The following is a 16413-nucleotide window of genomic DNA, read 5'->3' on the forward strand; positions in this document are numbered from 1 at the left end:
TGACCAATTACATATTCTATTTTTGGGTACTTACAGTGGCTCAAACAATTGAGAGTACACCTTACTTTTACTTGATAAATCCGACTTTCAACCTAAATAACACATTACGGAGAAGTGCAAACATGTTTTTATTTTTACACACAACAAATGGTTTAATTTAAAGTAAAAACAAAGAACAATCAACGAAAAATTTCTAAATTGGAAAGTTTCAGAAACATTTTAAATAAACATATAAAGATTTTTGTATCAAAAAATTGTGAATACACCAATGAAATTTTTATAATATCTCGCATAGAAAGAAAGTGTCAATATTTAGTTGCATGTGTTTTGGCTTTTACAATGACCTTTAAACGTCGTGGTACCGATTCGACCAAGTTTTGGTGGTATCTAAAGATATTTTACCCCATTCTTCTTGCAACACTTGTTGTAAATGAGTTTTGTTAAAAACTTTGTGTTTTTGGACCACTGTGTGGTTTACAGATATTCAATGACACTGATGTCAGCGTATTGTGGTAGTGTCTATAACTGCTGTTCATAATGAAAAAGACACCACATTTTGACACCGCATTCTTTTTAGGGTCGTTGTCTTGCTGGAAAATGAAATTTCCATCGAAACCTAAATTTTAGCACTTTCCTTCAGAGTGCTGCGACCATATGATTCATCCAACTTGCTGCAGAAATTTCTCAAGTCATAGGTAGAAGTATAAGTGCTGAAACTGTGTGAAATGTAATTAGACAAACTATATGTAAAAGTCGAATTATTAGAGAGAAATCGTTCATCAGCTTGCAAATTCAGAAAAAGCGTTTGAAGTTTGCAAAAACTCATCAATTGAAAACCAATAACTTTCGAAAGAAAGTTATATTTAGTGATGAAAGAAAACTCAACATTTTTGGCAGTGACAGCCGTCGCACCGTACGGAAAAAGCCTAATACTGCTTTGGATCCAAAAAAATTTACATCCTACAGTTAAATATGGTGACTCTGTCATGATTTCGGGTTGTATGATTCCATCCGAGTTGGAAATTTATAGATGGCATTATAAACCATATTTTTTACCTGTATATACTTCGAAACAATGTAAAGGAAAGGGCTAAAGATTTGGGTTTGGATGGACATTCACTTTCCAGTAGGACAACGACCCCAAACAGAATGCATGTAACGTCAAAATGTGGTGTCTTTTTCATCATAAGCAACAGTTACATATGCTACCACAGTCCACCGACATCAGTGTCATTGAATATCTGCGGGTCACATTCGAAAAAGTGGTCCAAAAACACAAAATTCGAAACAAAACTCATTTACAACAAGTGTTGTAAGAAGAATGGGGTAAAATATCTTCAGATACCACCAAATCTTTTTCGGTACCACGACGTTTAAAGGTCATTGTAAAAGCCAAAACACATGCAACTAAATACTGACACTTTCTTTCTATGCGAGATATTATAAAAATTTCATTGGTGTATTCACAATTTTTTGATACAAAAATCTTTATATGTTTATTTAAAATGTTTCTGAAACTTTCCAATTTAGAAATTTTTCGTAAATTAAATCATTTGTTGTGTGTAAAAATAAAAACATGTTTTCATTTCTCGGTAATGCGTTATTTATATTGAAAGTCGGATTTATCAAGTAAAAGTAAGGTGTACTCTCAATTGTTTGAGCCACTGTATGTATTAACCGACTTCCAACAATTAATTTTCAAAAATCACTCTTTAGATTCAATAAAAACTCTAGATGAATGCCAAAGTTTGATATTTCGTCACTGTTGTTTACTAATGGCATGCAATTAATACACAAGCATGCGTTTTCTTTACTATATAATTAAATACATACACCCAACTTTTATGTATGAGAATGTGAAAATAAAAAAGTAATCATTCTAAATCGTCATGACCTTGTCCAAGGTCAGGGGGTAATACTTAGAAAAAGTTTCAAGATACTACTCCCATTGGTCTTTATTATTATTGCTTCCATGACAAAAGAATAATGGATAAAATAGCATGTCAGCAGTACAAAGTAAATTCATATTTTTTCTCCTCCTATATAAAACAGAACAGACGATGTAAGTTTTCATAAATAATAATCCAAGAGAAATAACAGTAGCATTTAAAATATTGTTGTTAGAAAGGTACATTTAAAATTGCTTTTAAACGCGCAACTAATATTTAGTAAAAAGAAAATATCATGCAATATTCTTAAAAAGTGTTGTAACTTTATTTATCTAGTCTCAGAATTACAATTATCATATTAATAGATAAATTGTAATTATCTATTAATTTTTAATTAATTTTTAAAGCTTTGTAAGGATTGCTTGATAAATTGTATGTGATTTTAGAATCATGGCTTTATAAATGCCTCAGAGGGCCGTGGTGGGCTGGTGGTAATATCTCGGCTTCGGAATCGAAGAGATTCAGGTTCGAGACCCGATTCTACCAAAGAACCGTCTTGTAAGCGGGTCTAATGTATGTTAAATCCGTAGGGGCCAAACGTCCTCCTGCTGGTGTGGTGCGGAAGTTTGGAGAGGGGGTGTCAACTCAGCATCAGACTTGTTCTTAGGATTTGATCTCAGTTCAAAATTAAGATGTTTGTCCCAAAATAGCCCTACTATTGCTTAAAACGGGACGTTAGTATAACTGAACTTATGATTACCTCAATAAATAAGCCAAAAGTTCATTGGTTGCACTTCGAGGTGAAATTTTTCGATTTGATATCAATCAATTTAAAATTATTTCTAAGACTATTCATTTTTGTTCAAACAGGAACTTCTAAAAATGATGGGAATGACAGACTTCACATATTGGGCAAGCACGTTTGCAAACTACTTTCTTTGTGGCTTCATCACCATCTTCATTATCGCGATCCTTTTTAAAATCCCCTTTAAAAATGCAACTGCTTTTGTGGAGAATACGGACTTCTTACTGCTGCTCATCATTCTGGTGATGTTCATGGTCAGCCTCACATTGTCCTGCATGGCACTGAGTGTGCTTTTCAATCGAGGTAAGTCGGTTTTATTTCTTTCTGATTACATCCGGATAGAATTCAACCGGCCTGTTAGGGCGGAGCAGTAATGAAAGGGTTGGTATCTACATTGGAAAGAAAAATTGGTACAGAAACTATGTAAAATTCAGGTAACTGAAAAGACTATCCGGGTTAAAATAATACATAATATGCATAAAATTATCATTTTGTCATGTTTAAATTATCTTCAAAATGTAGAATTTCTATTTGCCTAAAAAATAAAAGAAGTTAAACAAATTAAAATAGAATAAATTGAAATATAATTTAGAATAAAATCTGATATAAATTTGTAATGGGAAAATTGATCTAAAAATAATTAATAAAATATGTGGTCACTTGAGAAAAAAACGAAAGCTATACATTTATTCTACGATGTCCTGCATTAGAAGCAAAGGTAGCCAGCGGATGAAATCCCATATTTGGGGTTTATGGTGTTATTCATGAAAAATTTAGAGGACAGATATTTATTTCATTCGTAGAAAATTTAGAGAAATTTTTGGTTGCAGACCAGATACCATAAAAGGGGATAATATATAGGGCTTTACAATGGGCTGATGCGTTCCGATGAAGTGTTGCTGAAGTTTAGGAGAGGAGCTGTCGGTTCAAGTATAATCCCCATCATCTGATCTCAGTTCAAAATAACTTTCAAATTGCTTTAAAACAGATAGTTGGTATAAATAAATTAGACCATGGAGTGTATTAGAGTGTGCAGGACCGCAGTGGCCTGATGGTAAGGTCTCGGCTTCGGAACCGGAGGGTTTCAAATTCAAGACCCTATTCCATAGAAGAACCGTCTTGTAAGTGGGTCTGGTGCACGTTGAATCTGTCGGGGCCAAACGTCCTCCCATTTAGTGGTGTTGGGGTGCCGTTACAGATGTCGTCCTCGTCATCGGACCGCGGTTGAACATACGAGGTCCATCCCAAAAAAGTCCTAGTGTTGCTTTAAAACAGGACGTTAATATAACGAAACTAAAGTAAAGTATTAGAGTGTTCAAAAATATCTGCCGTGGTAAAATGTTTTAATAATGATGAATGTTTTGAAATTGTTAGAGAGTACGTTGAAACTGAAATGAAGCATATCGGGATACTTGCACGTCTCGCATATGTTCCATAAAATTCTAATCTATAAAAAAAAATTACTGCTACTTTATTCATTTGCCCTCAAAATAATACGACGTAAATGCAAAGAGATGGAGATATCCCTTATTAGTCATAAGGAGGAAATTGCAAATAGTATTTCTAAATATTTTGGCATAAGAATGAAACCTCGTACATGTATTAATAATTAACAATTGTAGTGAGATATGTTAATAAGTCAATGTGACCGTTCAGAATTAATCCTGCCCATACCATCAGCCAATCAAACCCCATTGCTTCGAAGTTTTTCCACAAATGCTTTCAGGTTTATCGTGCTGTGCTTCATATTGTCACGTAGATGAACCGTATATTAACTAAAGTCAAAGATAACACTCTCTAATCTCAACTCGAAACTTTAGTCAAAGAGCTAAACCGTTAAATCTGTTTTTATCCACCAGACGAAATGACTCGAATCGTCCAGATTTAGAAAGATACAGAAATTATAAGAAAATTCTAGAACAAACAAGAAATAACTGAAAATAAATCAATAACAAAACAATTTTTAGGCAGCTCGCCTGCAGTGAGATACGGACTTGCAAACTGTCACTTTCAGTTCATAGGATTCTACGACTGAGCCATGCAGACTGTGCCACGTTAGTACAAGTTTTGTTACAATATTCTCATTGTTTGCAATGAGCTACTAATATTAGATTCTCATTCAAGAACCTGTACTATTCAGTTTGAGGAAGAAAGGAGATCTGGATTGAAGACTTCTGTGAAATAAATTCAAAGAACTTGGTTATAACTGGCGCCAATAGCCAGAGATATGGTTTGAAAGTATTCAATTCTATTAGTCTAATAAGAATCTAATTATGATTAATTAATTAGAATCAAATTAATCTGATTAGAATTCAAGCAGCCAGAAAGTGATGAGCTAGATTATATGTAACGTTAGAGGAATACAACTTTGTATAGATGTGGAAGGCATTAATTTTGAACAAGTTTTCATGCATTTTAATAAATGTATTATTTAACAATTTTTCAAAATTTAATGAAGGTTAATACATACATCAACATGCAAATGCATTATGATTTCGCTTTTTTAATAACTTTTTGAGATATTTATATCATTTCTGAAAAAAATAAGGAAAATCTCGTTCAAACGCCAATTTGATGTAGGGAAAAATAGTCTAAATCATTAAATGTGGCTGTTAATACCTCGGAAAATTTTGGTAAAAAATGAAACTTTATGTGTTATGTATGATTATAAAAAAACGATTGTAAGAAAACCATTTCACTCATTCACATTTTTTTTTTTTTTCGCTTTTGGGGCCATGTAAAAATTTAATTTTTGTAATTTTTATACTAAACCTTTACAAAAATTAAAATATCTTCACACATTTGAATACTTCATTTGATGGAATTTTGCAATTGGAAGTATATCTAGTTACAATAGTTAAGGAAATAAACGTTTGTTCTTCTTTTTTGAAATGTCCTCTATATGCACATAACGCTTTGCTCATATTAATTTTTTTCCACAATAACTAGAAAAATGTTAACTAAATTTTAGCTTCCTTGGGATATCTTGTAAAGAGAGTTCAAATGAGTTCATAGAAGGTCCATTAGTCCAAAGGGGTTAGAAATGATGGGCTATTGAAATTTTCATTTCCCAATAACTTCTTTACGATTGAAGATAGAAAAATAAATCAGAATTAGATCAATTAGTGTGTCACTAAAATGAACAACCTTTGTATTAACAGTTTTTAAATAACTGACTTTCAATCCCTATCTTCAACTATTTTTAACATAATTTACATTGCCATATAAAATTTTTAAATTCACCTGAACCAAAGTTTGGTAATTTGAAAAAAAAATTATTCAATAAAATTAAAGGAATAGAAATACTTATTGCAATGTTATGTAAAAAAATCAACTTCAGAAAATTCCAGTAGTGAGTTTTCGTTCTTTTGAATGTATTTGTTTATAATTAATTATTTACTTAAATGTAGTAATATAGATCATGATAAAAATTTAGTAATAAATGCTGAACTATGCGATATCAATAAAATCATTATCTATGGTCTGTTCAATATGCAATATTTCATCGTTTTCGTCTTGGGATTGAAAGAAAATTTGAAACATAAACTTAGATTATAAGAAATTTACTTTTTGATTTCCAGCTTGGCACGAGTTCAATGCAATTGCTTTGAATCGACAATAATCCCTTTTTGATTCAATTCCTGATATGGCAGATTTTCAAATTTCGAACACATGTGTATTCTTGATGACAATGCTCTATTTTATTATTTGCAGAGCTTAATTATTGATTGATTCAAATAAATTTTAATTGCATAGAAATAACATCTTTAAGAGATGAATGCGAGATAAACTGGTTTTCAGATTCCATAACATTTACTATAATCAATTACAAATTAAAATTTAAAAAGCATAAAATGATTTTAAAATTACAAATTTAAGTACTGAAAGTACTTAAGTACTGTGAGCTGAAAAAATTCTTTTAGTGAATTTATTCCAAATGTACCTGTCAATTGCATAGTACACGTAGTTTGTAGAATATGTTATAGTTTTCTATACAATGTTCATTCTCTTTGCAGCTTATTTTGGTGTTACTGCATTACTGCTGATCTATGTCCCTGCTTGTTCGCTTCTGACAACAAAATTCTTCTTATCGGATGCCAGTCAAACAAACTATTTCCTCTTACCCACTGCTTACAAAGTAGCTATTTGTTTACTTCCCCAAGGTGGTTTGATTACTGCTTTTAATATCATATCAGCTTATGAAGCAGGGGGTGAGTATAAAACAAACTGGATCAAATTTTATTTTATTCAATATAGAGTTTATCTTAAAAACCTTGACCGCGGCCTTTATTCCTTAAATATTGATAGTAGACATAAATGTAAATTACAAAGGTGCGTAAAAAAAGTGCAAAATGTTATAAAATCGATTAAAATTTGAAGGCAATTTAAAAAAATGCAAAATTTAAATTTGTATACAGATCCCGTAGAAAAAAATTCTCAAAGAGTAAAATGTGCCTCGTTTTCTAACGTACAAAATTTCAGAATTTTATCATGAAAATTCTCAAAGATATGTTAAAACAAAGTTGGAGAAGGATCAATCACAAATTAAAATGCAAATGTTTACAGCTTCAGTGCAGATGACGAAAATTAAATAAGAAAATTATATATGCTTTATATCTTTAGTTTTAAATACAAATTTTAAAATATATGCTTCCAGAAAAATACTTTCAAATTGCATATCATGAATTACAGAATATAACTTAAAAATAGCACAGTCAGTGAACTTGTGAAAAATCTTATGTAATCTTTCATTAAAGAAATCTTTCTTTATGTAATCTTTCCTTTAAGTAATTAGTTCTACACATTTTTAATACTTTTGAATCAATAAATAGTAAATTATTATTTATTTATTTGATCATTATTTTCGTTGTTAATTTGTGTACGATCCCTAAAACACGAACATCAGATTGAATTTTTCTCTTTGCTAACTCATATCCAGGCATCAAAAAGTGCCTTAAGTCAGCATTTATGTAGTTTCATATCTTTGAGACTTTTTGTGATAAATTGCTGAAATTTCTTACATGACCTTATTAGAGGATGGAGCATATTTTACTCATTGGAGAATTTTTTTGTACGGGGACCGTATAAAAATTGAAATTTTGTTTTTTAAAAGTTTTATACCCTGAAAGTTTTAATCAATTTCATAACATTTTGCACCTTTTTTTACGCAACTTTGTAATTTACAGTATATGTCTACGATCAATATTTCAGGAATAAAAGCCGTGGTCAAGGTTTTTGAGACACTCTGTATTATTCTAGACATTTTAAAAGTCAGTGCTTCTTTCATTTTTTTTTCTTTTGGATTTTGTTTATTATAAAATGCTGTTATTATATACAAAATGGGTCAGAGATCTAGAGAAATTTTAAAAATTAATAATTTGCAAGTGAATGAAGATCAAATGGTGAATAGAGAAAGAATGAAATGAAACAGCATCTTTCTTGTAAAAAAAACAACAACTTATTAATAGGGTAGTTCATATTTTAAAATAGCACTTGTTTCTTTTGTTGGAAGAACGATACGTTAAGACATTCCTGGGAGAAATTGCTTTCAAATGCTTAGAGTTTCTTTCCTCATTCTCTTGCTCAGTCATCAGACGGAAAACCACACTTTTCCCAGAATTAAATACCTTTTCCAAGCTATAAGGTCAGAAATTTTGCCGAATGACTGTGAAAAAGTGTGGTTTCTTGTTAAAAATAAAAATTCATTTCATTGCCATGTTTTCTGTGAAAAAGCATTTTTTCTGTCGTTTTCAATTATTGATTCTTAAAGCTGCTCTGGAAACATCCGCATATTTCATTCCATGATGCAGTTAAAGTTTAGAGAACAAAATAACTTCATTCTTATTTGAGAAAGACAATAAAAATGAAATTAAAGAAAATTACAAAACTGTCATGACCCTTTCAAAGCAAACCGCAGTTTTAGTACTTTTAGTGAAATATTTTCAGTAAATGTACTTTACATTAGTGAAATATTTTCTCTAAATGATCTTGACTGTTATGATCTTGTTTATAAGTCGAAAAAAAATAGAATTTTAAGAAAAAAAAATGCATTAGGAAAATTCAAAGTTTATTACAGAATAGTGTAAATTTATTTCGTTTAAATATGCTTTGCCATGACAACTCACACCAGATAAAAGCATCCAATGAAATTCAAACTTCAGACTGATCGCCAACCGAGCCATATATTTTTTCCAAAAATTGCCGCGTTAGCAATTTGTTTGCTTTTAAAAGGTAGTTGGTGAAATAGAATGCCATTTCCGGCTCGGTAATTTAGTTTAGTATTTGGCTGTATCAATAAAAATGATAATATTTCATACCGAAACTTGAGCGTTCTTCAAAAAATTTTACACAGAAGATGATTGCAAAGTAAGTTGAGATGTTCCAGCTTTTAAAATTTTGGAGGAAAGATAGCCAATTTATATGCACAATGGAACATTCAGTTGATTTCTAAAGAAATATTAATTACTATTATTTATTTTTTTTACTACAAAAGAAAAGGGAAGGTTATCAATAGAAAATTTGTAAATTTGAAATCAATAATACCTATGTATAATGCCAGGATATGTGTATCAATCAAGGTTTAATTTTCTTATGAAACAGAAATTATAATATTTCTTGAGAATACATGGCACAATTTATAATTAATTGCTAATTGTTACGATTACCATTCTGACGTTTCAATAGCTGCATACGATTATAATATTTTCCACAGTTAGCGATATTGCTAAAATTCTAAAATAGATTCAATTGATTCAATCATTTTCAGTAATTTTTGTAACATTTTCAACCGTTAATTTCCATCGTTGTAATTTTCATTCCTGTAATAATATGGATCCACTAAGGACATTACAAATTAAAGTTCCTTAACAAACGATGGCAATACTTTTAAATTTTCTTTATCGCCTTAATGCTTGTACGGATTTTTTCTCGAAGACAGCATCAAGACTTTTTCTGGAAATGACTCGGAAAAGAAAAGAATTATAGTCTTGTGTTATATATGTTTTCGTAGCATTTAATATATAAACACCTGTACTTTAATTATAGTCACCATGTATTTCGGCCAGTCGTCCGCTAAAGCAGGCAGAACACTTTTGCAATTTTGTGGTCGGTATGTATATGTATCTGGTACATGTATCAATCGCTTTAATCATTTATTGAAAGTTTTGCTTTATATTTTTAGGTGAAGGAGTTCATTGGAACAATTTAACCGAGTTTTTGATCGCGCCCAACATAAACATGCAAAGGATTATATTAATAATGTTGCTCTCTTGCATTATTTATATCATCATTATTTGGTACGTCGGCGCAGTCTGGCCATGGCAACCTGGCGTGCCCAAGCCGTTCTATTTCTTCTTACTGGTAAAGTAAAATGAGATGTTCGAGAATTACTTTGTTTCTGCTGTAATAAATTGAGAAGTTAGTTTAATAATTTGTTCTTTCTGAAGGGTTGCTGGCGACGTAAACGTGGAAAAGAAGGCGTGGAAGAGAGCGATTTCATTGAAAAGAAACACAGTTCCGAATTTTTTGAGGAAGAACCAACCGATCTCCCCAAAGGGATCGTCATAAAGAATTTGTCGAAGGTAAAATTTAGAAAAGCGCTAAATTTTTACAAATTACTAACAGTGACATATTTTCTTACTTTTTTATAGATTGAGTGTAGAATTATTGTCTGTACATGTGTAGATAAAAGGTGGACACAAATTTGATAGATTTTCAATCTTCAAATTAATAATCTATGCTTAAAAGTATTTAGATCACATATGCATGTTAAAAAATTGACAGTAGTGGATAAAAACGATTTTTTTAACGTTTTTAATTCACAGCTAGACATTATATGATTAAATATCTGAGGATTTTCTAAGATTTACAAGTTTTTTTCAGAATTTTTCCATGAAGTCTGCATAGTAATATAAACTTTGACCAACTGAACTTTAACGATGTACATAATTAACTTAAACTTGCATTTTATAGTGCGGATTTGATCATGGAGGCATTAAAGGGAATTCTCTAATATTCGCGAAAAAAGAAATGATCTGGACTTATTTCATAAAATGGAACTTGCATCATTTTTTTGCTATGCATCATTTATTAAATCCATTTTTGAATAATTAATTAATTATATTAATTTCGGAATGCATATTCCGATAGATATAACTTTTTTTCACCGTTTTAAATTCGAAACTTTTCCGAATGTTTTTTTTTTCCCCTTATAGTGTAGAATTTTTATCTGAGTCTAAGGAATATATGACAATATACCTGCTTATATAAAAATTAAAAATAAAACCTTCAGTGTCCGAGAAAACATAATTATTTGTAATATACAAATTTTAATTACGAATGTGCGAAGCATGGACTATTTTTCAATCATAATTTCAAGGCTAAATATACATAGAAAAGCATGTATAAAAATTAAAATCGGCATTGAATTTAGAAAATTTTTAATAATTGTCTAAAAAAATTAAATGACTCAAGAATTTTCACAATTTTTTTTAAATTTGAATTTCAGAAGTCATATTAAATCGTCTAAAGGTTAGAAATATTCCAAATGTCCCTACATACCTGTACTTATAATCTGTCTACGTAATTTAAATTGTAGCAAATTAGGCACAATAAGTATCACTAAAATGTATTGCATTGGAGATATTTGTACCATTTTGAACGGCATTTATTGGGGGAAGTTATAGCATATTGAAATCATATCAGAATTAAAAAAAAGAGTTTTATAATTATTTTAAATTTTAATTATTTTCCTACTACGATTCGCGCATGCGTAAAACACTTATCAGCGCATGTACGAAAACTTCAAACGGCGTATGTGCAAATAATAAGAGTTGTTTTATGCATATGCAATATATTTCTTTGTTTACGCCTTATTTTAACAGCGATTCAAAACTCATTATGCCGAAAAAAAACAGAAAATCCAGCCTTAAATTAAATGCCAAAAACTCTTCATTTCTTGCGCGATGATAAAAATGTGGACGAAAGAAACGTTTAGTTAGCGAACATCAAAGAATGTCCACATTTAGGAAAGGAGAATCTTCTTTTGAGAGAAATATCCGTCTCTCTTTCAATCGCACTGTAAATGAATTACAGAGACAGAAGACAGTCTCATGAGGAGCGAAGTGATCGCCTATCTGCTGACAGAGAAAGACATTTAAATTTGAGACAGAGGAGAAGAATTGAAAGAACAAACGTTCCCGACATTTAGTCCAAAAAGGAATACTCCGCCCTGAATTACGATCCATGTGTGAGTTACAGAAATGATGCTTCGGTTTCAATAGGAATAATCTCCATATTGTTCAGCTTTAAAATGAAAAGATGAATAAAAAGATATTTGTTGATTACAAGGGAAAATTAAATTAGAAGAAATCCTTCCAACCCCCACCTGAACCATTACATTCACTTCTTATTAATGAAAATTATCTTTACTCGATATCCCAAGCCAAGTTTATTATTCAATTGACACAGTTATGGGTAGTGAAGAAGCTGTTCATTATTCAATTGAAATTTTAAAATCTCTTAATCTATCTGGTCTTCCTCCACACAAATTAAGTTTAAAAGTTGTTGCTCCTATTGATTAAACTTTGATATACAGTCATTTGGCGCCTTGTGAGGTTGCCAGTTTTTCGGTGGCGTTTTATTTGGAGTTACATTGTCACTATTTTCTTTGGAAATCACCATTTTTTTTTTTTTTTTTGGTTCATCGGAACCTTACGATTGGAAACGCTATTGCTGCCATTCGCGCCACATTCGGTCATCTCGCTAAAATTTGGCGATAAACTTTTTTTTTTTTTTTTTTTTGCGAAAATGATTGTATATCAAAGTTGTTCCGTTGTGCATGAGAAAAACTTTCTTCTCTTAAGTCAATTCCAGCAGTGTAAAACGTTTGTCCTTGGGCTTTATTTATTGTCATGGAGGAACAGAGCCTAACTGGGAACTGAACACGTTTAAAGGAAAACGGTAAATCTATTGGAATGAGAGAAATCTTTGATATTAAGACTAATTCTCCTGAACCAGGGCCAGTTAAAAGTACTGCCTGAAGAAAAAACTTTGATTACAATCATTTTCGCCCAAAAAAATAGTTTCTCGTCGAATTCTATCGAAATGGTCGAATGTGGCGTGAGCAGCAGCAATAGAATGCACGCAAAAAAAAGTTTAATCGAAAATAATGAAAGTAAGTAGAAGAAGTATGCACAGCAAAAAACTAACAAACAAAGGAAATAAATAGGAAAGATCAAAATACAGTAAACAAACAATAGTAAATAAAAAAAATGACCACAATGTAACCCCAAACAAAGCGCCTCCGAAAAATTGCCAACCTCAGAAGGCGCCAAATGACTGTATATCAAAGTTTAGCTTGGACAAATTTATGTGGCACTTTCCAGAGTTTCATCTAAGCAAAATCTTTTTGCCTTGGCACCAGGAGGAAAAGCAACCAATATAGTTTACCAAGAAATATTATGAAGCAAGCTGAATTTTATTTTCATATCAGATTATACAGAGTTGATAAACAAGTGTGGAACAGTGGGTACAATGACTTATTTGTATATTTTTAAATTTCAAAACGGCTTTACTACTGTATATTTTTAGTGAATTGCTTTGTCTATGAACATAACTTACTTTTTGCCTTTTTAACAATCTAAATATTTCTGAATGTGTGCTATAAAAATTGTTTTGTAAATATTTTTGACGATTTCTAAATATATTTTTTATGTCAGTTTGATGTTGCTTGACATACCCATGTCATATTCGGGTGGAGGCTAGACTTATGCCGGGTTTACACTCTGCCAGTAGGCAGCGCATGCTCAGAAAGGGGTTGATTTATGTTTGCCACAATTTCATAAGATAGATTCAGACATTTCATGCTTGGCTATAAGTTGTAGTTTTGGCACCTTTGATTTTTTTTTCACTGTGCATTGTACTTTCTTTTCGAACTTTTCTTTTTCACTGTGCATGTGGTCTCGTGAATACAATTGAGGTTCTATATCAGATGTTGATTTTAAACTGTGAGGGAAAAAAGTGTCCAAAACATATATTTGGTTTTTCTGGTCTTTTTGTGTTAAACATATGCCAGTGATTAGTCGCTAAAATTGTATGTGCTGATAAGCTCTTTCATAACTATTTTTCAGCAGCGACACACGGTTAATAAGCAAATATCAATTTTTTTTTCTTTATTATATTACGAAGCATACAACACTCATGTGCGGTACATTTAAAATAAAAATCTAAGCCCCGTCATGGCATTTGAGGTTTGTCCCATGATCCACAATTTTATGCTGGATGAGGAGAATAAAGCTTTTATTAAAGAGTATACGAGAAAGTATCGGGGAGACCAGCCCCTATCACTTACTTAAAAATTTAAGAAATAGTATAAGGCATAAAAGAAATAGTATAAGGCAATGATAATATTAATTAGTTATAAAACTAATGATAATTTTATAATTATGATAATTTTAACTAATGATAATTAATAATTAGTAATTTAACTAATGATAATTAATAATTAGTAATTTAACTAATGATAATTAATAATTAGTAATTTAACTAATGACAATTTAACTAATGATAATTTTATAATTAGTTATAAAAAAGCAAAATAATTAAACATGCGATTAAAAGATTGAAGATAAAAGAATTGTTGCTTGCTCATTAGTATTCAATTATGCTCATTACAGTCTTAATTTCAGTAGTTGGAAAGCTGTTTGTATGTGAGTTTATTGTACAAAATTATTTGGCAGCATGTACTATTGTAATGTACATTGTTTGAGAATTTAAAACGTTTATGCTACTTCTTCAATATCATTTCTCATCAATTTTACTTCAATCACGGCATACCATAGTAGGAAATAAGCAGGCTAGCATTAAAACGTTAAGATTAAAAAATAACAAATACATAATGTATGTCTTCAACATGAATGTATTTATATTAAAAACTAGTGACAATTTTAGAAAAAAAATAATTTCTCTTTGACAAAATTTTGACTCTGAATAATGCCGGATGTATAATCTAGTATACGATAAACTTTTAGGGAATACTGTAATGGAATCATTCAACGCTTTTTTTAAAACATAGAAATTCCATACGGGTCTTACTTCGAAGCTGGCAGTGAATAATGTATCATTGAATGTGTACGAAGGGCAAATCACGGTACTTCTTGGTCACAACGGAGCTGGAAAAACTACTACTATCAATATGCTTACAGGTATGTATTAAATAATTTTCTTTGCTAGGTCCCCCCCCCTTAAATTTGTTTTTTGATACATCTTTTTAAGATTTTTCTAAGTTATACAAACGGGGTCCATAACATTTTCTATCATTTTAAGCACTATCAAAGCACTATATGAAACTTGTCACAATTTTTTCCTTATTTCTACATTTAGAAAGCTAGGCTGGTATTTCTTCCATAATTTGCTTGCAATTTTGAATTTTATTAATAATATTATTGGCTGTAGTATCCCAGTGATAAAGTCTCGGCTTCAGAACCGCAGGGCTTTACGATACAAGTTCAATTCGTTGGGGCTAAGCATCTTCTCGCTAGAGAAATGTAGAAATTTGAAGAAGGTGCAACTTTACAAATTAAAAAAGATGATTTTCAACTAATTTGAATAAATTAATAATATATAATTTTAAAAATCAACAAATGATACAACATTTCTTAATTTTTCATAATATTTTCTTAAAGAAATCGGGAAACTATTCATTTATTAAAATGATACATATAACCTTAATACATGAGATGATACCAAAAAACTTTGGGGCTCTATAAAACAAAAAACTAGCTCTATAACATGCCAATAGATATCATAACACATATCATCTCATGTTACACATTCATATCTACAGGCAACACCGACAATCAATGCATCATCAAGCACAGCATTGTGGTACATCGGTATTTGTAAGTCGTGCTTTTACACACATGTTAACCATTTCTTCAACATGAACATGATTTCTACATGAAAAAATAGCGAAAGTAAAACTTTGCATACAGCGATACTACATATGACGCAGCAAATTTACGATGCTGCTGTCAATGAGACGTGCCAAATGTTTTAAGTATCCCACTCATTTCAAAAATTGAAGAGTGTTATTGGAAAAATAATAAGAGATCCATAGCGAAGATCCAACCCGAATCATGCTGAAGAAGCTTTGAAAAGTATTCTAGACTACAAAGATACATTCCAGAAATAGTAAGAATGATGCATTAATGTACAAGAAAACTATTTTGAAGAGGACAATGCATTCGCATAGATGAACGAATTAATTTCTATACAAAGGAGCTAATCTTGAACATTTTTGAACCCCTCTTTCACAACATTCATATTAAAAATAAAATTCATAGACTAAAATTAATAATTAATTTACATTATGGTAATTTTTCTATCTCTTTCTAGGCATTCACGCTCCAACCAGTGGTTCAGCTTTAGTAAATAATTTAGATATCCTAAAAGAAAAAAGCAAAATACGAAGAAGTCTTGGCGTGTGTCCTCAGCATAATGTTTTGTTTGATACAATTACAGTGGAAGAACATTTGAGAATTTATGCTGCTGTAAGTATTTTGAACCTAGAAATATCATTCAGATTCAGTTGGTATATATCAGTCAGGTACATATCAGTTATTTTGTGCATACGTTTCGTGAAAAATATACTGGCACGGCTTAAATAAGAAAAAGAGTTGGAAAAACATTCTGCCACTTTCAAAAGCTGATATGCTGTTT

The 16413-nt window shown here is 30.9% G+C and overlaps 1 protein-coding gene across 1 annotated transcript in view; it reads left to right on the plus strand.

Annotated features, from left to right (window-relative positions):
* LOC129966434 (phospholipid-transporting ATPase ABCA1-like) overlaps positions 1 to 16413 on the plus strand; it is a 59125-nt gene that overhangs the window by 13760 nt on the left and 28952 nt on the right. The window contains exons 6-11 of the mRNA XM_056080858.1: positions 2760 to 2997; positions 6711 to 6905; positions 9875 to 10053; positions 10140 to 10274; positions 14768 to 14897; positions 16090 to 16244. Coding sequence (XP_055936833.1) covers positions 2760 to 2997; positions 6711 to 6905; positions 9875 to 10053; positions 10140 to 10274; positions 14768 to 14897; positions 16090 to 16244 — 1032 coding nt within the window. The remainder of the gene's footprint in view (positions 1 to 2759; positions 2998 to 6710; positions 6906 to 9874; positions 10054 to 10139; positions 10275 to 14767; positions 14898 to 16089; positions 16245 to 16413) is intronic.

Source organism: Argiope bruennichi, chromosome 4 (assembly GCF_947563725.1).
Source record: "Argiope bruennichi chromosome 4, qqArgBrue1.1, whole genome shotgun sequence".
Taxonomy (NCBI): Eukaryota; Metazoa; Arthropoda; class Arachnida; order Araneae; family Araneidae; genus Argiope; species Argiope bruennichi.